This window comes from Miscanthus floridulus, chromosome 3 (assembly GCF_019320115.1).
Source record: "Miscanthus floridulus cultivar M001 chromosome 3, ASM1932011v1, whole genome shotgun sequence".
NCBI lineage: Eukaryota > Viridiplantae > Streptophyta > Magnoliopsida > Poales > Poaceae > Miscanthus > Miscanthus floridulus.
The window spans coordinates 97,088,713-97,111,591 of NC_089582.1; the positions used below are offsets into that span (position 1 = coordinate 97,088,713).

The 22,879-nt window shown below is 51.6% G+C and overlaps 2 protein-coding genes and 2 pseudogenes across 2 annotated transcripts; 1 reads left to right on the forward strand and 3 right to left on the reverse strand.

Moving 5' to 3' along the window:
* Positions 1-3,219: 3,219 nt before the first annotated feature.
* Positions 3,220-5,387, reverse strand: LOC136544090 (uncharacterized; annotated as a pseudogene).
* A 3,400-nt stretch (positions 5,388-8,787) lies between these two features.
* On the reverse strand, positions 8,788-10,836 carry LOC136546209 (NAD(P)H-quinone oxidoreductase subunit L, chloroplastic-like). The gene is made up of 5 exons (XM_066538173.1): positions 10,594-10,836; positions 10,357-10,443; positions 10,127-10,237; positions 9,952-10,046; positions 8,788-9,060 (listed from the first exon to the last, which is right to left on the reverse strand). Exons 1-5 carry the CDS (start codon positions 10,765-10,767, stop codon positions 8,922-8,924), a joined length of 606 nt encoding a protein of 201 aa, XP_066394270.1. The 5' UTR covers positions 10,768-10,836; the 3' UTR covers positions 8,788-8,921.
* A 1,323-nt stretch (positions 10,837-12,159) lies between these two features.
* On the forward strand, positions 12,160-13,816 carry LOC136546211 (uncharacterized). The gene is made up of 6 exons (XM_066538174.1): positions 12,160-12,717; positions 12,808-12,863; positions 12,962-13,040; positions 13,161-13,299; positions 13,388-13,501; positions 13,604-13,816. Exons 1-6 carry the CDS (start codon positions 12,530-12,532, stop codon positions 13,793-13,795), a joined length of 768 nt encoding a protein of 255 aa, XP_066394271.1. The 5' UTR covers positions 12,160-12,529; the 3' UTR covers positions 13,796-13,816.
* Positions 13,817-13,946: 130 nt separating this feature from the next.
* On the reverse strand, positions 13,947-15,901 carry LOC136546210 (pentatricopeptide repeat-containing protein At5g56310-like; annotated as a pseudogene).
* Positions 15,902-22,879: the final 6,978 nt, after the last annotated feature.

A 22,879-nucleotide genomic window follows, 5' to 3' on the forward strand; every position in this document is an offset into this window, starting at 1 on the left:
ATTTGTAAGGGCGGTCTGGAAACCGCCCCTACAAATACATGATTTGTAGAGACGATATGATAAGAATGGCGGGCCGATCCGCCTCTACAAAGCCTCACCAACCACCCTAGAGATCTTTCATGTAGGCAGTGAGTAGCCAGCAGCAGGGCGTAGTGCTCGCTCACGATTAATTACTTAGCTGTGCACCAGCTAGGCTCATGTGACGTAATTATATTGCCCATAGGTAGACTGATACGAACCTGAACCTTCCCCTTGGTCGATCGGAGATTGTATGTGTGCGGAGAGGCCGGATGCAGGACACGGCGGCGGGGCGCCGTGATTGCGAGGTGAAGGAGAAGAACAGGCGGCGGCTAGGGCAACTCCCGGCTCCCAAGGGAAGCCGAGTAAGTATATTACTCTTGCTTAATTATCCAAGTGTCTCACAATTGATATTTATAGCTAATGGAAATAATAGAAATAATACTATGGGCCTTTAGGCCTCCCCTAACCTATCCGGCTGCTATCAGCCATTAGCCACTAATGGGCCGGCGCCTTTGATACTGGACGCCGGTCATAACATCTCTCCCCGCGTCGACAAACAGCTCGTCCTCGAGCTGTACATCGGGGTAGAGGGCTTTGAAGTCATCGAGAGCTTCCCATGTCGCAGCAGTAGGCGGAAGGCCGTGCCATTTGACCAACAGCTTCCAATGGCCGCGGCGCAGCTCAGCGCGCACAACCTGCTCCGGGGCCGGTAGCAGACGCCCCTCGGAAACGGGTGGCACCACCGCCGGCGTCGTCGGAGGATCACCCCGCCACTGCTTGAGCAGCCCGACATGGAAGACATCATGGAGGCGTGCAGTCTCGGACAGCTGTAGACGATAGGCCACACGCCCAATGCGTTCCAGTACGCGGAATGGCCCAGCATAGCGAGGACGAAGCTTGCCCTTGGCCGGTGTCGCTAGCGTGTGGGTGGGACGGTGAAGAAGTCGAAGCAGCACCCAATCGCCCACAACGAAGTCCACAGCCCGATGGTGCCCGTCGTAGCGCTCCTTGGCGTGTTGTTGTGCCTGGACGAGGCGCTCCCGGACCTCGACCAGGAATGCGTCGTGGTCCCGGAGCATGGCGTCTGCGTCCTCCGTCTCAGCCGCCCCCTCCTGGTGGGGCAGCAGGGAAGGCGGTTGCCGGCCGTAGACAATCTCGAACGGAGTCGCACGAAGCGCCGTGTGGTAAGACGTGTTGTAGCAGTACTCTACCCATGGTAGCCAGTCGACCCATGAGCGCGGCCTGTCACCGGTCGCACAACGCAAGTACATGGCGATCACTTTGTTGACGATCTCAGACTGGCCGTCCGTCTGAGGATGGAAGGCCGTGCTGAGCCGCTGCTGCACACCTGCAAGGCGAAACAAATCCCTCCACAAGTGGCTGGTGAAGACCGGATCGCGGTCGCTGATGATGGAATTGGGGAAGCCATGAAGCTGCACGATCCCATCGAAGAAGGCGCGAGCCACAGACGCGGCCGTGTAAGGGTGGCTGAGGGCGATGAAGTGCGCGTACTTGGAGAAGCGATCCACCACCGTTAGAATCACAGATTTACCATGGACCTTGGGAAGGGCGTCGATGAAATCCATGGAGATGTCGGCCCACACTTGGGACGGCACATCCAAGGGCTGCAGTAGACTGGCCGGTTGTGTCGTGGGCGTTTTGTTGCGCTGACACACACCACACGTGCGGACGTAGTCTTGTACAAGCTTGCGGTCGCCGGGGAAATAGAAGTCGCTGCGCAGACGCACGAGGGTCTTCTGGACGCCCTCATGGCCCGTGGAATGCGCCAAGGTCACCACCTGATGGCGCAAGTCCTGTAGGTCAGGAACGTATACACGTTTGCCATGAAGGAGGAAGCCATCCGCGGTGGTCCAGGGCGCCTCCAGCGTCCCCGCGGCCTGCTGCTGCAAGAGGCCGCGTGCCACTGGGTCCTCCCTGGTGGCTGCCCTGATGTCGTCGTAGATGGCGAAGGACGGCCCAGACAAGGGAAATGCTGCCACTGCGTCCTCGTCACGGCGGGACAGTGCATCCGCCACCGAGTTGAGTCGTCCGGGGCGGTATTCCACCGCGAAGTCAAATCCGAGCAGCTTGCTAACCCACTGATGTTGCGGAAGGGTGGAAAGCCGTTGGTCGAGCAGGAACTTTAGACTGTAGTGGTCGATGCGGACGAGGAAACGGCGTCCCCACAAGTACGGCCGCCAGTGGCGGACCGCCTGCACCAGTCCGATGAGCTCGTGCTCATAGGCCGCGAGCTTGACGTGGCACGCGACGAAGGGTCTGCTGAAGAACGCCAGGGGGCCTGACCCCTGGTGGAGGACGGCACCGAAGCCGGCACCTGAGGCGTCACAGTCAACGACGAACTCGCTAGTGAAATCCGGCATCTGCAAAACAGGGGCGGATGACAAGGCCCTCTTGAGGGCGTCGAAGGCCTCCGCCGCCTCCGGCGTCCAGGCGAACGCCTCCTTGCGCAGGAGACGAGTGAGTGGAGCAGCGATGGAGCCGAAGTCGCGGATGAACTTGCGGTAGTAGCCCGCAAGCCCGAGGAAGCCTCGGACGCCCCGGGGTGAACGCGACGTCGGCCACGAGGAGACCGTAGCCACCTTGTCGCTGTCCATAGCGACGCCGTCGGCGGTGATGACGTGCCCGAGGTAGTTGACGGAGAGCGTCCCAAAGGAGCACTTGGACCTCTTTAAGTAGAGGCCGTGGGCCTTCAAGGCGGAGAAGGCGAGGCCGACATGCTGGAGGTGCTCGGACCACGAAGAGCTGTAGATCAAGATGTCATCAAAGAAGACCAGCACGAACCTGCGAAGAAAGGGCCGGAGGACGTCGTTCATCAGGGCTTGGAAAGTTGCCGGGGTGTTGGACAGCCCAAACGGCATTACCAAGAACTCGAAGTGGCCGTGGTGGGTGCGGAAGGCGGTCTTCTCGATGTCCGCCGGGTGCATGCGCACTTGGTGGTAGCCCGAGCGGAGGTCGAGCTTGGTGAAGAAGCGTGCCCCGCGTAGCTCGTCGAGGAGCTCGTCGACCACCGGGATTGGGAACTTGTCCTTGGACGTCTTGGCGTTGAGCGCGCGGTAGTCGATGCAGAACCGCCACGACCCGTCCGACTTCTTAACGAGCAGCACAGGGGCGGAGAATGGTGACGAGCTCGGCCGAATGATGCCCTGCTCCAACATGGCGGTGCATTGCCGCTCCAGCTCATCCTTCTGGAGCTGCGGGTACCGGTAGGGCCGCACCGCCACTGGCGCGGTCCCCGGTAGGAGGTGGATGCGGTGGTCGTAGGTGCGCCTGGGCGGAAGACCACGCGGCTCGTCGAAGATGGCCCCGTGTTGCTGCAGGAGCTGGTCCAGCAGTGGCCGCTGCTGGTCAGGCGTGGCTGTGGCCAGGTGCTGCTGGTGTGTCGACGCACCCGGTGCGCCCATGCACTGCCACGTGACGCGCTGGTCGCCGCGCTGGAAGGAGACGGTGAGGCCCTCGAAGTCCCACAGGAGGGGCCCCAAAGCTCCCAGGAAGTCGACGCCGAGGATGAAGTCGAAGCAGCCGAGGGCGAGCCCCACACACGTGACGGAGAAGGACTCGCCACCGATGAGGACGGGCAGATCACGGGCGATTCCCTCACACGGCAAACGCTCCCCGTTCGCGACAGTGACACGGAGGTTGTTGCCGCCATGCGGAACAATCCCTAGGCGTCGCATGATTGTACTCTGGAGGAAGGTGTGTGTGGAGCCAGTGTCCAGCAGGGCGAGGAGACGTTCCCCGTTGATGGTGACGGGCAGCAGCATGGTGTGGTAGGTGCGGATCCCTGCAAGAGCGTACACAGAGACCACCAGAGCATTAGCAGTAGCCCCCTCTAGTGGTGCCGTGTGGTCCTCGGCCGCGGCGTCCGTGGCGGTCTCTGCTCCGGTGAAGGCGTCGTCGTCGATGTAGTCGGAGGACTCCAGGTAGAAGACACGTGGGCAGATGTGGCCGCGCACGTACTGCTCATCGCAGTTGTAGCAAAGCCCCTAGCGACGGCGCTCGAGCATCTCCGCCGGTGTCAAGCGACGGAAGGTGCGGGTGGGCGTAGCGGGGCTGGTCGGACTCGGCGCAGCAGGAGCGGGCGCACCGGCTGGAGTCCCTCCCCCAGCGGGCGAGCGAGCCGAAGGAGTCTGCCGCTAGGGAGGGCGAGCGCCACGCTGTGCTGGTGCCGTGAGGGCCGTGGCCTTGCGTTCGAAGGTGCGCGCCAGGTACATGGCCATCTGGAGGTCACCTGGGTCGTGCATCTCCACGTCCACGCGGAGGTGGTCAGGCAGGCCACCCACGAAGAGTTCCGCTTTTTGGCGGGTGGAGATGTCCCGGGCGTGAGCCAGGACCGCTTGAAAACGGCCTGCGAACTCGTCCACCGTGGAGTAAAAGGGCAGCCGGCCCAGCTCTGCCAGGCGAGTGCCACGAATGGGCGGTCCGAAGCGAAGGCGACACAAGTCCTTGAACCGATCCCATGGCGGCTGGCCCTCGTCCTGCTCGAGGGCATAGTACCACGTCTGGGCGTCGCCCGTGAGGTGATAGGACGCCATCCAGGTGCGCTGCGATGCCGGCGTGAGTTGGCCGCGGAAGAATTGTTCACAGTGCGTGAGCCAGTTCAGCGGATCAACGGAGCCATCGTACATCATGAACTCGATCTTGTGGAACTTGGGCGGCCCGTTGCCCTGTGCTGATTCCGAGGCGCCCTCCTCGTAGCCTGGTGCGTGGTAGGATGGAGGCGATGGCGCCATGCTGCTGCCAGGGACGAGGAGACCGTCCGTGCCGCCGTAGAGGGTTCCCGACACCCTCGGTGCGCCATGATCGGGCACATGTGACCGGGGGGGCACCGACGTGTAGACCGACCCTGATGAGTTCAGCGCCCATGGCGGAATCTGGGACGGCGACGGCGGAAAACGGAGCTGATGGATCGGAACGGACGACACAGTAGGCGACGATGCCGTCGAGAGCCCTGCGTCGGAGGGCATCCCGTGGGAGTAGGAGGCCGGCTGGGCGTGCTGAAGGGCGACCGACGGGGGCGGCGGAGGCAGGAGCGGCTGGAGCGGCGGCGCGCCATACTGCAGTTGTGGTGCGCCAAACTGTGGAGGCGAGGTGTTGAAGAGCTGGAGCATGGTGTTCATCGTGAGGCGCAGCTCGGCCAAACCGTGGCTGAGGTCGACGATCGCGTCTGTCGTCTGTTCAAGCGTGAAGACGGCGCGCGGCACCCTTGGCGCGCCCTGGGCCAGCGGCTGCGAGGAGGTCGGCACCAGGGCCGACGTTGAGGCGGCAGCCTGGGGCAGGACGCCGGAGGCGGAAGGCGCCGGCGTGGATGAGGGCGGAACGGCGACGGTGGAGGGTTGGATCGACATGGCTGATACCAGGTTGATACGAACCTGAACCTTCCCCTTGGTCGATCGGAGATTGTATGTGTGCGGAGAGGCCGGATGCAGGACACGGCGGCGGGGCGCCGTGATTGCGAGGTGAAGGAGAAGAACAGGCGGCGGCTAGGGCAACTCCCGGCTCCCAAGGGAAGCCGAGTAAGTATATTACTCTTGCTTAATTATCCAAGTGTCTCACAATTGATATTTATAGCTAATGGAAATAATAGAAATAATACTATGGGCCTTTAGGCCTCCCCTAACCTATCCGGCTGCTATCAGCCATTAGCCACTAATGGGCCGGCGCCTTTGATACTAGACGCCGGTCATAACATAGACCCCATATATATTGTACATTGTTGCAGGGATAACGGTTAAGAGTTTGTTAATCCGATATTGCTTAAGCTTAATAGGTTTCCATTCAAGGATATACTGTGGAGCATACGATTAGGCGCAGCAACTTACTAGTGTTTTTTTTGAAATTAACTTACTAGGGTCTTGACAATGATCCCCCTAGTAGCTAACTGAAAGTATATTAACTTGTTTTATGGCTTCATGGTTTAACTCTTTTAACTTCGACAATCAATATATAAAGGATTATGTAGATGCAAAATGTAAGATAAGTTACTTGAATCGTCATAAAAAATAGTAGTAATTTTTATAGGATCAGTTAGGGACATTTGGCTTGTGGAACCACATAATTCATATGTTCATTCCATTATATGTAGTAGTATCTTTTTATTAAAAAAGTGCATGCAGTTACTGAAAGGATCTAGATTGCTAGAGGGCTGAATAGCCTATAAAAAATTCTTCTACAAAAGCACAACACTATAGCAAAGGTGATTGGTGCAACAAATGATCCTAGTAGTCTCTACGTACTCTAGTTCTAGATCACCCAAGCAAGCATCTTATACAAGTCTAGTAGTAAGTGATTTCTACTCTAAATCACAACACCACGCAAGACTACAAGCTACACAAGGCAACTCTGGCTAGCTAAACTAGTGAGCAACTAAAACAAGCTACTCTACTCTAGAAACTACAACTAACAAAAGAGCTACTCAACCAAGCAACTACCACACAAGCAAAAGATATGAATGTAAATACAAGTGAGAGTAGTAGCAAAACAACGAGGACAAGTGATCAATACAAAGACTTATCATCGTGGTTCAGTTGCTTGTCGGCAACCTACGTCCACATTGTTATATTAAATACCCAAGTGATGATTTGCACGCTAACTAGCGTGACAAGCTGAACTCACAACTTGTGTGTCGTAAGAATCAAGCACAAGGTCCACCCAACTAGCCATGAGCATTTCACTAGAGTATACCTTTTCAACTCTACGAGGTGGGATCAATACCTCTCACAAATCACTGGTTGGAGGCAGAGAACAATCACCAACACTCCCCTCAACAACCACCGATGCTCTAAGCTGTCTAGGTGATGGCAGCCACCAAGAGTAACAAGAAAACCGTAGCTCAATCAAAGAACAAGTGCCACTAGATACAAGACGACAAATCAAATGCACAAGATCTCTTCCAAACTCACTTAGGATCAAGCACAAGTCAAGAGATGAGTGAGAGGTGTTCTTGAAAGCTCAAGTGTGTTGGATTGTTAAGAATGCCAAGAGAGCTCTCAATGATCCAGCCAACATATATAAATAGCCCCCTTCCAAAAAAACAAGCCGTTGTTTGTATAACGTATAGGCACCACAAGGGCAAAGGATTTTTGTGGCAAAAATTTTCATCCCAAAAAGTTTTTTGGCCACAAAGCCGCCTTTGCGGCGACTTTTTTTAATCGTCACTAGTCGCCACAAATACTCACCTCACAGATACTCTAGTGATGATTTTTTTTGTTCCCCACAAATGGCCATACTCATAGTGACAAATTGTACTGCCACTAGTAACGTGGCCATTTGTGGCCCATTTGTTATCACAAAAATAGACTCCTGCTATAGTGGCAAAAAATGATGTCATTTATAATGTTTTTAGTGGTGATAATAGTTGGCACAACTATACATAATTTATGGCAATATAATTGTCACAATTACCACTGTAAAAGTGGCACATTTAATGGTCACTAGAGACTATATATTTGTGACAAAAGTTTCACCATTACATGACTTTTGTTGTGTTGATGCTTGTTCTCACTAGTAAATCATAGTTGTGTCTAATGGTTTGACACAATATGTATGGGAAAAGGTGGAAACTTGTTAACACAAATACCTTTTATTGATGATGCAAACTCATCCTCACAATTGATTTGGCACATGACTTTTATGCTTACTTGTAATTTGAGAGTGGTAGAATTATGTAATTGAGAAAATATATAAATTAACTTTTTGTTTTTTCATAACAACTTATATTGATATTTAGACACTTATTTGAGGGCTATTTTAGTTTATTATGTGTAACTTTATATGTGGATAACTTACACACAAACTAAAGGGTAACTTTATATTATCTTTCACAATGACAAATATGGGTAATTTAAAAGAAAAAAAGCATTACTTTGCTTTATCTTTCATAGATAGTGAAGGTGGGTAATTTATATGCAAATTTAGGGGTTCATTTGCATTATCTTTCATGAAGATAAATGTGGATAATTTGGATGCAAACTTAGGAGGGTAATTTTAGGTGCAAAATTAGGGGCTTGTTTTATGGAATTTTTATAATAACAAAAGTGGGTAATTTTTAAGAAATCATATTAAATTCAATGATTATTATTGACGATGATGATTAAAATCTATTAATGAAATACCAAATATTTCTGATTTTTGCGAGAAACTGAGAATTAATGTGGATGCTCTATTGGAGGTTTCAATTTGTAATATTAAGATAAGATCCTAGTAATTGTAACCTTTCTTCCAATATTCTATTTAAGCACATGTAATCTGGGCCTCGTTTAGTTGCCCTGAATCAGCGCCGCCAAAGTTGCTGTAGATTCCTGTAGCATACTGTAGTGTTTTATTTGTATTTGATAATAATTGTCCAATTGTTGATTAATTAGGCTCAAAACATTCGTCTCGCAAAGTACAACCAAACTGTGTAATTAGTTTTTGATTTCGTCAACATTTAGTACTCCATGCATGTACCGCAAGTTTGATGTGATGAGGAATCTTCTTTTTACATAGTGCCAAAGTTTGCATTTTGGAGTGAACTAAACATGGCCCTGTTTGATTAGATTGCCGTAGATCAAGAGCATCAGGTTACAATCAGGTGGTACACATCTCAAGTCTAGAACTATAAATATGCCCAATCACCATTAGGTGTAATCTTTTGTCAAGCACAAAATATGCTTTGACGCCTGCGCGTACTTGTACTAGAAAAAACACACGCATGGTTCTTCCCCTTTCTATGCGTGAGATATCGCGGCAAATACAATGACTCGAGAGTTGAGTCTCCAGAGTACCTTTCCCATGTACTAGCACGGGTATTATTAGACTGTGATATTGTTTTTACACAGATTCAGGTAAAGAAATCTTTTGCTGCGTGCCCGTGACGACGAGCCATCAGCCGAGTACAAATATCAAGGCTTATAGGAGTCTATAGGCGGGTATCTGTCTTTGAACAGCGGCGTGCCCTCCTTTGGCTTGGACCAAGGGTACTTCATGGTCGGATCCCTCGGGAACTTCCTGAAGTTGACGAATGGCGCCCAGAGCATCAACCTGCAAATAACACACGGGTACCATACTTACAAAATGAATCTGAAATCAAATCTTTTGTTTTCCCTTTTGAGGAAATACCAAACCGAATTCAGTTAGTAGTGTGTAGGTCATAAATTAATAGGTCGCTGGAAGATGCCATAAATTTTGAACTTAACTAGGGCAGTCATAATAAAAAAAACTAGTAGTTTCTATAACATAGGATACCGTACCAAAAAAAAAGTACTGTTTTCCAACCTATTGTTTCTATGAGTAATAATTATTTTATCTTTCTCTCTCCCAACTCTATCTTCTTCCTCCAATGGGAGTGCAGCACGAGCCCCCTAGAAACTGGTGGTTTCTCCCCAATGGCGATTTCATGGTTTTTTTGGTGCATTGGGTCAAGAGAAGACCTGATTTCTTCATGAGGAAACCATTTTTAGGATTTTTGCTCTCTTTCTTTATTAATTACGTTGCTATGTCAGCGTTTTGCCTACGTGACAAGTCATTTAATGAGGATAGAAACCATCATCAATACATCATTGGGACTGCCCTTAGCAGGCCAGGCAAGCAAAATCACTTCACTCTACTAGACCAATGAAAACCGAGGCAGCAGCTTGGGAAGAAGGCCTTGTCCTGTGCGGCTATAGCCAACAGATCACTTGGATTCAGAGCATCTACAATCTACAGAACTAGTGTAGCACTAGAATATAGCTAATGCCATTCTGTAGTAATCCAAAATCAACACTTTTTAGATGCCTGTGTCTGGATCCGGGGTGTTTGTGTTCTACTGATCCTGACATTGGACACATCCTTTAACATCGGAACATGTTTTTATGTTTTACTATATACTACTAGTACTAGTACTAGTAGTATTTGGAACTGTAAAAGTGTCACGCTAGCAAGTACACTCACCCTGGGAAGAAGAGGTAGGTGAACATGAACTGAAGGTACATCTCCACGAATTCGCGCTTGTACCACCTCAGCCTCATCCAGTTCATGAGCAGCGGCTGCACACACACACACACATGCACACTTGTTACTCACTCAGGGTTTTTGAGAGGAACCAAGAGCTGGGTAGCTGACGCACAGGAGCGATGAATAAGTAGAAGACGGCGAACGCCGCGATCGGCGGCAGGATCCCTAGGAGGTCGAGGTCCTCCTCCCCGGTCACCGTCGCCAGCGCCGCTGGCGCCTCAACCTACATACAGGCATACAGCATTTGCGATGTCACGTGCGATATGATCGTGGTATAGTGCAGTAGCGTCCAATCAAGCTGCAGGGTCGTGTGGAATTGAGCGAGAGACTTGTCGTACGTACAGCTGCCCAGACGGCGCCGCACTGCAACACCGTCGCCAGCCTCTGCAGCTGCGAGCTCTGCTGCACCGACGTCGTCGGCGCCGCTGACTGCGCGTTCGTCGTCCCACAAGCAAACAGGAAACAAAACCAAGAGCATGGACGATCAGACACCGCGGACGGCAGGAATTGTGGTAGGTGAGATCGATGGAGGTGAGAGGCCGGTAGCAACCAAACCAGGATTGCTAGCTATGGATGGACCTTGTCATGGAGGAGGCAGAGGAGCCTGAACTTGGCGCTGGAGCTGGCCGACTGCTGCGCCTGTGGCGAGGCCGCGAACGTCGCTTGCCGCTTGATGGGTAGCTTCTGCGGGCAGGGAGGCGGGGAGGAGGAGGCCGGCGAGAGGAGGCGCCATGAGGCGGCGGCGGCGTCCATCGGTGCGGTGGCCGGCCACGCGAAGGCGAAGGCTGGTTTTCCTTGGGGACGGTTTGCACGGCAGCCGTGGCGCGCGCGCCTTATCTGGAATTCTGGATAGACGACGGTTTGGGGGTATGTGGCACTCAAGAATTTGGCCTACCTGGGCCGTTGGATGGGGATCCAATGGATGGAAGCAGTTGACTTTCCTGCGTCATGCGTCCGTTTTTTTAGTCTTTAGTAGGCGGGCTGTCCATTCCATTCAGCATAGTATGGACGTATGGTTTTCCCAATCCTGATGATTTACCTCCCGTAAAAAAAAGAGAGAAAAAAAACACCCTTTGATGATGCTAGGATTAGGAGTAGAGAGCTTTTCTTCCCAGAACCGATGAAGAACCGCGCGCAATCTAGAGCAGCTGCCGCCTACCGACGTTGTGCTCAATGGTTCAATCCTGTCGTTTTTCTCGGAACCGAGCGGAGTCTTCTCGGAACCGAGCGGAGTCTCAGCAGTGTTCAGCCAGAACAGTATTTTTCTCTCACAGCAAATCAGGATAAACAGTGTTTTTCCCTACCAGCCGAACCCTGCCTTATTCAGCTGCTTTAGAGTACTCCTACCTACAGCACTTTGTGATTCTGACAAGTTCGCACTGCTACAGAACCAATCCTGAGATGATCTGACAAAGGCGCTCATGTGAATTGAAACACACATCACTGACGGAACCGAGCGGAGTAAGAGCGCGTGATGAGAACAGAGCCCAGAGAAGCACAAAGTTGCAAACACAGAGACGAGAGATCCAACTACTGTACCACGCCAAGCAACTTTTTTCTGTTGCCGAGTTGACATATCAAGCGACCTGCGAGCTGTGCTGTCATGCTGTGTGCTCGAGGGTGGAGGCGTCGGTCAGATGGCTCTTGCGAGGAGCAGAGCCTGGCACTGCCGGCGCAACAATTACCGATGGGAGGCGCTGCCGGGCATGGCCAAGCGTGACCTGACACCTCCAGGTTTGCCGGCCTGAACAGGCGCAAGCAACGTTGCCAGGTGAAGACGTGAAGTGAAGGGACTGCGGCGCTGCACCCTCCGCGCTCCCGCAGGCGCAGCAGCGAGCCGACCGCTCCATTTCGCTACTTTTCCTGTTGTTTGACGGAGGATTCACTGCAAGGCGGCAAGGCCTTCTGGTCTGTCCCCTTTCGGCCCGCCACTTCAACGGGCCGGCAAAGCTAGCCTGTCGCACCATTGCTGCCATGAGCCCGGCACCCACCGGCCCGGCGGGCGAGAATATTCGGGCGGCACGAGAGAGAAGTCTGCCCCGCTTGTGCGCGGCCAAGGGAAGATCCCCTCGGAATCGGCATCCTGCGCTCCGATTTCGTGGCGTCTCCCGGCGCGGCGCGACGCTCACGCGAGTGCCTATTTATCCGCCTCCTTGCCGGCCGATCGGGCGCGCGGCCACCAAGGCAGCGACGACCGGCGGCGAGGTGGGCGGAGACCACGCTCGACAAGGTGGTTTCTCTCTCTCTCGTAGCTAAACGCCTGCGATCTTGCGGTGCGCCTCCCTCTACAATCCTCCTAGCATAGCCCATTAGTTAGTGTACTTAGAACAAATGGAGGACCTTTGTTTATCAAAAGGATACAGCTGAAGAGTGAAGACTAGTTTGAGAGATGAACGAGCGTAGTTGTTGCTCAAAGTTAATCATCAACTGCACGACTGCATCTTATCCGCAGGGCTCAAGAGCATAAGTGGATTGCAGCGTTTCATCACCTTGGACAGTAACAGGATTAGGACAGATGGGAGCCCCGAATGGTAGAACCCCTTCTACCGTCTTGGATAGCCTCTACGGTGTGCAGCTTGGCCGTCTATCGCAGCCGTCACAAAGTGAGGATGAAGCTCTCCGAACCACCCTTGTAGTAGAGTCATCAACTTGTGAACACCACAAGGGTGGTAGTGGTACAACACAACAAAGATTGCTGACCCGGTGAGCAAATTTGCAGTAGTTAACTAGTCAACATACACAAGCTCACCATTTGTGCACTAACCACTGTCTGATGCCTTCTTGTAACTGCAGAAGACTATGGCAGCAGATACCCTCTTGCTTGAAACCCATCCACTGCACCATTACATGTACGGTAACTTCCATCAGTAGTAAATCTTGCCATCTGCTAATCCTCCAATATGGCGATCGATTTCTACCTTCCAGTAAAGATTTATATTTTGTGCAGGTGACAAGCATGCTGGTGAGACTATTGCGAATGTCGTCACCTCTCTGCCCTTCATTGTTCTTGGACTGCAGACTCTAAGGCAAGGCACATCTCGTGATCCTGAATCAAGATGCTTCTATGCTTTGTTTGCTGACAGCTTTTTTTTTTCTGTCAGTTGAGTGCAGAAACTCTACTAACAGGCCGGCAAATGATGCTGCAGGAAGAACTTGAACACCGCTATCTACACGAATTCCCTGGTTGGGGTGGGAATAGCTTCGAGCTTGTATCATTCTTCCAAAGGAGAGATCAGAAAGTTTCTGCGTTGGGCCGACTACACTATGATTGCTACCACCACACTGGTAAGTCATCATATCCTTGCACTAAGGATAGGTACCATTGTTAGAGTGTCGGGATTCGCACGTCATGGCAACTATGTATTTCATGCAGTGTTTGTCGAGAGCACTTAGCAATGAGAACCCAAGATTACTAATGGCAGCATCAGCATTGCTCCTGCCGTTTCAGCCATTGATGGTTTCAGCTGTCCACACTGGATTGATGGAGGCAAGTAATCCAAATGATCCAACGTATCTTCTCTAGATTAAAGAGAACACTTCAAGATCCATGGAACAATTTGTTTGCAAATCTAACTATCCTAAACGCCAGGTTTCCTTTGCAAGAAGAGCATCAATTGAACCAGAGCTCAGGATGGCACATAACCTGCACAAAATGTCATCTCTACTGGGAGGTGCGCTGTTCATTGCTGACGATTGCTTCCCAGAGACTCCCTATATCCACGCTGCATGGCATCTTGCTGCTGCGATTGGCATTGGCACTTGCAACAAGCTTCTTGAATGACAGTTGAAACGGTCCTTCACTCCTGCTGATATCAACAACTAGTTGATTTCAGTATTGTCACGAAGTTAGAGTGCATACAGGCAACTTGTCGATACTTGAAATAGCATTGGCACTATGCAGTTTTCAGTATTGGATAGGAGATTGGAAGTTTATCAGATTGATATCAGATACTGTTTTTTTTTCTTTAGGTGAACTAGGTGTCTAGGTTGGCTTGTGTATGTATTTCTGCTAGGGTTTGTGTAGGTTTTTCACCATTGTTGTGACAATGAGGTGACCTGCAACAACAGGAGTTGTAGTTAGAACTAAAATATAATATAACTGTTTCTACCAATTTTACCCTGTAAGTGCTACAAAAGAATGTAAAACAACGGATGTGTGTTAACCTGGAAAGGAACAAGAGTGCATTAGTATCACAGGCAATCTGAAGGTGGTGAAGATTTGTTGAAGACTAATCCATTTGCATCTATGCCAGTGCTCTGAGTAAAATGTCAAGACTCAACACCTGACAACCAAATAATTGCAGTTCTACTTCAAGTATGGCGGTATACAGTATGCAGTCTTGTGAAAGCTTTTGGCTTTTGAGTCACGGATCAACCAGTTGGGCTTGTGCTACCACCATGCTGGACTCATTCTGATTCACCCAGCTTCTGCCAGCAGGTTTCTCAGCATTCAGTGCAGCCACTCTTTCCCTCACCATCCGAGCCTGCTCCCACTGTCCAACGCCAGCATACATGTTGGACAGCAGCACTAGGTGCCCAGCCGCTCGTTCTGGCTGCAGTTCAACTAATCTATCAGTCACTTTAGCTTCGAGCTCAAGGTTGCCCTCCCTTCATTCAACCATCTCCAGCGACAGAGCATGTCAACCATGCATCCATAGTGTTGTATCTCTGGATTTATCCCATAAACTCTTTCCATACTCTCAAAGTACCACCGTGCATCATCAATCCTCACTGCATGACTGCACGCCCGCAGAACTGCGAGCATCGTGGCACCATCAGGACGATCCTGCATTCTGTGGAACAAGTCCAGCGCCTCCTGGGGGTGACCATGCATCGCAAGACCCGAGATCATAGTTGTCCAAGAAACACCTTGGCATCATCCCAAACAAGCGGTGTGCATCCTCCACAGCACCACACTTCACATACATATGGATGAGAGCATTGTCCAGCAACACTGTCCTCTGCTGCCACCCTTCCAAGTCCACACGTGCATGCACCCACCGCCCAAGCTCCAGGTCACCCAGCTCAGCACAGGCCGTCAGCAAGGCAACCATGGTCACTGCGTCATCCTTGACCCGTGCCTTTCTCATCCTCCAGAACAGCTCCACCGCCTCTGCTGCCCTCCCAGCATTCGCGCACCCACCGATCACTGTCGTCCATGCCACCGCGTCCCTCCTGGGCATCTCGCCAAAGAACCGCAGCGCGGCGTCCACCTCGCCACACCGCACGTACGCGGCGAGCATGCAGTTCCACGCTGCCACCGCCCTGGTTGACATTTCGTCGAACACCTTACTGGCGTCCCCGAGCTGCCGGGCCGCCGCGTACACGTAGACGAGGCTGGTCATCACGTGCCCACTCTCGCCAGCCGGGGCGAGCATCCCGCTCTCGAGCGCGCGGGCGTGGAGGGCGCGGCCGTGGGGGAGCGCCCCGGCGCCCGCGGGGGCGATAGCAGAGAAGAGGGTGGAGAAAGAGAATGCGTTGGGCCGCAGCCCGTGGCAGCCCACGAGGCGGGAGAAGAACGCGAGCAGGGCGCCGGGCGTGGCGCCTGACGCTGCGGCGGTGCGGAGGAGGAGGTTGGCGAGGGTGGGGGACGCCGGGGAGGGGGGTACGGAGAGGAGGAAGAGTGACTCTGCGCGGGGGAGGTCGTCGTCGGCGGCGGCGAGGGAGAGGATCTTGGCGAGGAGGAAGCGCTTGTGGGTGAAGCCGTTGAGGAGGAGCTGCGCGTGGAGCTGGTCGAGGCCACGGCGGATGGCAGAAGAGAACGGGGAGCGGCTGAGGTGCTGCGCGACGAGGAAGAGGCGCTGCTGCAGCGCGCGGGAGTATGGGATGTGCCGGGGCAGGTTGAGCGGAAGGAGGGCCCGGCGGCGAGGGCGATCGCTCGGCATCTCTCCGCCCGCTTGCTTCTGGCCCGGCCCCCGGGAATGATACGAGTTTCGTTAGCTGACAAACATTTTTATTGCATTTGAAAGTTTGGCGACCTATAAACATGTTTATTGCTAGAATTTGTCATTTTTTATAGTATGCCATTTCATGATTTCTCATTTCTTAGACAGAAAATTAAGTGTTTGCACACTTAGTTAAATGAAGAGACTAGCGCCCGCGCTTGTTGTCCGCCGGTTTTCAATAAGGTTATTATGGATGCAGCTTTGTGTTTCGCTTCGCCTCATGCTCTACGTTTGCTGCCTGATCATGAATGCACCTTTGTGCTCCGCGTTTGCTGCTCGCCCATAGATGCAGCTTCGTGCTCTACGCCTACGGCCACGCCCATGGATACAACTTTGTGCTTCGTGCCTACTAGCGCGCCCGATTCACTTCCCGCACGCACGTGGGGACCACTACGCCCGAGGGGACCACCTTCGCCTACGCCTCATTGCCGTGTTGGCTTATGAAACACTTGCAACATATATCCGAAACAGATGAAACATTTGCAACATACGGTTGCAACATATGTGTATGAGCACTGCAATATATGCAACATCCAGATAAAACACGTGCAACATATACGTTTAAAACAGCAGAAATATTTGAAACATACACTTGCAACATACGTGTATAGCCAGTGCAACATATGCAACATCCAGATAAAACACTTGTAACATACGTTTGAAACATCTGACATTTGAAACATACACTTGCAATATACGTGTATAGTCATTGCAACATATGCAGTACCAGATCTACTTTTACAACATCCAGATGAAACATACGGTTGCAACATGTGCTCATCACTTGCTGCCCCTAATGGACGCTCATTGACACGGAGCTTGAGGCCGACATAGAGGTCAATGCCATGACGTGGAGGTCAGACCTCGGCTGTGCGCAGCGCGAGGCGCGAGCGACGCAGCGCAACACGAGGCACGAGGCGCGGATGGGGGCACGGAGGCATGAGATGCGAGTGAGGCGTGCGAGGCACGGGTACAGGCAGGTCCGTCCCATCCGGCCAGACGGACTCGCGGTAGAGAGCATTGGTCTTAATTAAAGGAGTCACTCAGCACTATACGTCTATACTTGCCAAAATAGTCTGTTAATCTGTTTAAACATCGTGTAAACTTGCGATATGTCATTTTAGTTTAACCAGCTGCGTATCCTATTTAATTAACCATTCATCCCATCTTATGGATTGTTAAGCATAAATAATGGCTAAACGGTAAGTGGTTAACTATTTACCATTTAGTGTTTCAAATTTTTTTGATCTAGTTAGGGCCCATTTAGAAAGATAAATAGTAATGCACATGTGCAACTAACGTCGTAGTGTCCAAATTCCTCACCGGCACCTTTTTAAGGGAATTGTCATATTTAGTAAGGTGTATGAGTTTTTAGGCAACAATTTTACACAATCAACTAGTTCAATTAAAAATCAAAATAAGTAATCTGTAATTTTTCTATAGTGAAGCAATGATAAAATTACATATTGTCTAACACAACAAAAAAAATCAAGCACCAAACATAAAGAAGAAGTGTTAGTTTGATGGATGATCTGAAGAAGTCTCAATGCTCAAATTCCTAATGAGTACGTGATATTTCAATATTTGTCATTAAATTCGTATGTATTTCATGATTCGGCTGTGAGTGTTTGGGTACAGAGTTTGTCTGCTACTTCCTAGCCTTTGGGTAAAGCATGCTGTCGTAACTTTGCTATCCTCCGGTCATCACTTCCTTGATGTAAAAAGTGAAAAGCCTACTGGAATAAAAGGGAGAGCAGGTTTGTTTATGGAGCCTCTTGTCCTTTCAGCTATGTATCTCCTTGGTTTGTGCCTGATTGCTTTCTTGGCTATCCATACAGGGTCTACATGATAAAGCTGGATAAGAGAAATCTGCCATAGTTCGTTCAATGTGGGATAACTGACCTGATGGTAAAGTTTATACAATTTGTGCACTTGAAATCATAGGTTATAAATCCTGAGTTTGTTAGTGAGGAAAAGGAATACGCAGGTGATGAATTCATCAGGGTGATCTTCCCTGATATATCAGCGGGGGAAGCTGCTAGGTTGGTCGCTATTTGCGGAGGGGACAACCTAGAGCCTGGGCTTCGTGCTATTGTTCAACAAAATGTCGTGGCACTGAAAATGAAGCTGGGTGTTCTTGGTAAGCGCCATAATATAGAGTTCAGTATCATCATGGACAACCAAGACCGCATTGCAAATTCTCAGGTTCAGCAAGGTGTTAGCAAGCGGCGTAGGGATGTTTGTGATCAGTCATCCCTCAACCTGACGGGTCCTCATGGCGAGGCCCATCAGGAGCAATGAATCTATTAAGCTGGAACTGCCGAGGACTGGGACTCTTTCGGACAGTTCAAGAGCTTGTTGCTCTTGTTGGAGCAAACAGTCCCTGCCTGGTGTTTTTATATGAAACTAGAATGTCAGGCGTTCGTGCTGAGAATTTGAGGTGGAGATTGGGATTGAAACATGTTGTTGTTGTTGATAGTACTGGTACAGGTGGTGGTTTGGCTTTGTATTGGCATGATTCGGTTGATGTGCATTTGATTGAAAAGCATAGATGTTTCATTGATGTATATGTGCGTGAATCGAGTTCTTCGCCTTGGTTCTGCATCACTTTTGTCTATGGTGAAACCCAAAACGGAAGACATACATTTTATGTAGGAGTTGATGCGAAGGCTGCATGGGGCGTCGGCTGAACCTTGGATGCTTATTGGTGATTTTAATGAAGCTATGTGGAGCTATGAACATTTCTCAACTTGCCAGAGATCGGAACGACAGATGGCTGCATTCTGAGACGTGCTTGCTGACTGTGGCCTAATAGACCTTGGCTTCGTGGGCTCGCCTTTCACATATGATAATGGAAGGGAAGTGTCAGAGTTATAACATTGGGGTGTCTCAAGGCACCGATTAGTCAGCAGGCCGCGCGGCCCGCAACACGATGGCTAACAAATGCCCGAATGACTGAGATCTAATGAAAGTCGAGCGGAGCAGGCCAGGCACCAAGGCCGGGGTCATCCCCGACCCCTTCCATCTGCCTTAACATACAGCGCTCACAAGACGCATGACCTCTCCCCGTCACGACCCCCGGGAGGGATGGAGGGAGATCGAGCGTAGCTAGGCGTGCCTGTTCTAACAAGAGGAAGCATGCTGCACTGACCCCACAAGGACTGAGGGGACAACAGTAACCTTGGCTAGGTCAGACACCATCCCTATGCCATGCCACACCGATGAGACAACACCGCACCACAGTGGCAACGGGTACGATACCCATCATCCAAATACAGACCGACTAGATGCTTGTACGATCCCACCCACTATGGGATGGGAATCCACGACAAGAGACTCGACGAAAAAGCCATCCAGACCGGCAGAGCACCCCGACCCTAACGATCAAGGCCGTGGTCCTCGGCCCCACAAAGCAATCGAGTGATCGATGACCCAGGGCAGCTACCTTGTTTGGGTATGACGCCCCTGGGAACTAGGAGACGATGACAAAGGCCCTGACGAACACCACATTGCACAGGATGGCTGATGAACCACCATCGAGGCTACACCACATTGCACAGGATGGTTAATAGAAGACCATGACGATAGCCATGACCGGACGTGCACCAGAAGACGGCGTAGCTTGCAAGCCAAGTTTGCTAGGCCGTCCCTCAGGCTCTCGACCCTTTGGTTGGGAGAACCTCCACTTTGTACAAGCCCTAGCCCTGAATTCTATATAGGGGCAGTTAGGGCACTCATCTCGGGGGACGATTCACATCCTCTATCATTCCATTCATTCACCATTGTAGTAGGGCTCCTAGAGATTCTCTTCGGGTACCCCTTCGCCTAGCATAGGTCCTTCCATCTCTTCCACCTTTCTTGCACCCCCCATTGTCAGAACTTCAGAGCATTCAAGTGAGGAACACGCACTCGATCATCTCTGAGACTGGACGTAGGGCTCCAGCCTGAACCAGTATAAATCATCATGTCTATTAGATGCTACCATCGTCTTCCTAGAGCAGCATAGCAATCATATAAGTTTACTAGTCTGGTTTACAAAACACCGATAGTTGGCGCGCTATGTAGGGGACAGTCGCGCACTCTCATTTGTTGAGAAGGAAGTGATGGCTCCTCGCACTACCGGTGGACTCGCTGGTGGAATGACCCACGGCGACCACATCCACCGCAAAAACTATGAGTTCATTAGCATTAAAGGGCCAACACCCGCGACCGCCCACGGCTATGACCCAAACCTCTGCCATAGAGATCCGAGACATGTAGCCCATAGCGGACACACTCTCAGAACTACCTTCGGTGGCAGCATCCTAGAGTTCACCTACCTAGAGGGGCTAGTACCCTCGCTCACTACCTGCCATGGCTAGGCCTCTCGTTCAGGAATCTAGAGGTCCACGGCTCGCAATGAACTCATGTAGGGAATGGCCTCAATCAACCACATCCTTTTGGGGGAACCATGCGATTAACTGCACCAAAGGGCCGATGCCCGCGTCCGCCCTCAGTTGTGACCTAGACCTCTGTCCCGAAGGTCTAGATCCCACAATCCACGATGGACACACTCTTAGAACTGCCCTTGGGGGCTACATCTCGAAGTGCACCCATGTGAGGGGCCTAGTGCCCTCTCTCATTACTAGCCATGGCCGAGACCTCCACCTAGGAAACCAGACAACCATGGCTCATGGCGATCTCACCCAAAGAATGACCCACGATGGCCACATCCTTTTTGGGAATCGTGAGATCGCCCGAATCGACAGGGCAACGCCCATCATCCGCTCATCCCTGTCTAGGCCCGCCACATGGTGGAACAAGACCCTACGATATAATCACGCCCTAGGCAGCGTCACCACCGGTGAAACGCAATAAACTAGGGCACGCACGAATGACAAAACTACCCACCACCATGTGGTGTCGTCGTTAGTGGTCAAGCGGCTAACCAGCATCGTGCCACACAAGGTCAAGCCCGAGACCAGAATCCAATCCTACATAGCAGGCAAGCCACACGACATGACTCCATAGGTTGCCACCTGTTGCATGGAGGCGTGTGCATCTAAGGAAGTGGGCTCCCTGAGTGCACCGCGTCAAGCGGACCGAACCGTGCTACGTTCGAAGCTAGCCCCCGTAGCAACAGGTCATGACAACACCATGTTGGGAACGGTAACCGCACACGGAGCCGGAGACGCGGCAACAGCGACATCTTTGTGCCAGGAGGACTCAGGCACCAGTATGCACGAGTCCTCCTGGACATAAGCTACAACAAGCCAGACTCGAAGAGACCATCCTCGGGGGCTCATGGGCCCATCGAGGATATCAAGCCAGTAAGGAATGACCCATGGCTGCCCGTGGGGTCGATCCTCGCCAGCTACGATCGCTTAGAGCGGTGGAGAAGCAACCTCATCGGCTTGTGGCCCAAGGACCACAACAGCTCTAGCACAAGCAAGCGCTCAAGGGCTCACAGTGCCTCGAGCAGCAACTCCACCACAAACAGATGCTTGGGGGATCAACCCGCCCCAAGTTATGACAACCAGATCTGCAACGGCTTCTGACACATCAGTCAGTAACATTATCTCTGGCTCTAGCTGCTCTACCCAAACATGTCCACTTACACATATAGGCGCACCCTTAGCTCCATAACACCGTGACCAACCCATGGAGCGAGCTACGGAATGGTGCATCGACAACCTCACCTTGAAACTGCTTAGGTTCCTGAGCAACCCGATCTGACTCGCGCTAGCAGCCAGACATGACCTGCTTATGGAGGCCATGCACGAGAATGCATATGTGTGCTCCACGACGTAGCACTGCTTGTCACCGTCCTAGCGACCCTTTCTTGAGTGCCTTGCAATCGCTCCCAGCGCTAGGATAAGCCGGCGACCCATGTCTTGACATCACGATCAGGCTACCCTGGCCGATCCAACAGACCAGCTCCTAGGCGAGGCTAGACACCTACACGCGAGCCTGAGAGGAAATGGGAAACCCATTTGTTTGGGTCTAGAGGAGCGAAGGGAAAGAGAACTAACATCGACCTCTCGCTTTCTTCTTGCATCGTGTCGGATCTTCTATCACCCCTCACCACTCTGCCACTTCAATGGACTGTGCATGTTTTTAGCCTCGTGGGCTAGCCCTTTGGGTAAAAAATGTGTCCATAAGCATAGGACCACGGGGGGAGAAGCACATTCCATCTCAAATGGAAAGCGAGCAAAAGAACGACAACATGACAAGCGAATGCGCCGGTCACGCATTATGCGCGAAGAGCCCAAACATCATCCATCGCCAAATGAGAGACCTGCTTCGAGCCCCTCTGTGTGTACCTTTGATGGGACAAAATGGTGAGCTGTTCCCCGACACCTCGACCGTGGTGCTGGGCCACACAACGTTAGCCCTGCGGACCAAACCCTAGGCTAGAACTCGCACATGAAGGTCACAAGGCTAAGTGAAAAGATCCTAAGCAATGAGCTCGATGAGGGCCGAATCAGTAAGAATGACTCACCTACAGAGCACTCGCGCTTGCCCAAATGATCATGGCGGGCGCATCACCTAAGTGAATGAAACTGCCAGTGTCAGGGTTGTAATCCTGGGGTGTCTCAAGGCACCAATTAGTTAGTGGGTCATGCAGCCCACAACACAATGGCTAACAAAGGCCCGAATGACCGAGGCCTAGCGAAAGCCAAGTAGAGCAGGCAAGGCGCCAAGGTCAGGGTCATCCCCATCCCCTTCTATAACGACCTGAATTAACTATGCCCTAGACAGTCATGTCTGGCTATCTTAGAATTCACCTTCCGAATCACTCAAAGCCTATTTAACAAATTACGCTAGCCAGACAGGACACAGAAGTGCCCAACGCGAGCCCGGATAGCCATGGTCAGGCTTACACCCCGAGCAATGAAGGAAAAGGGCCCGAACAAATTAAGAGTTCATTCTATGGATGT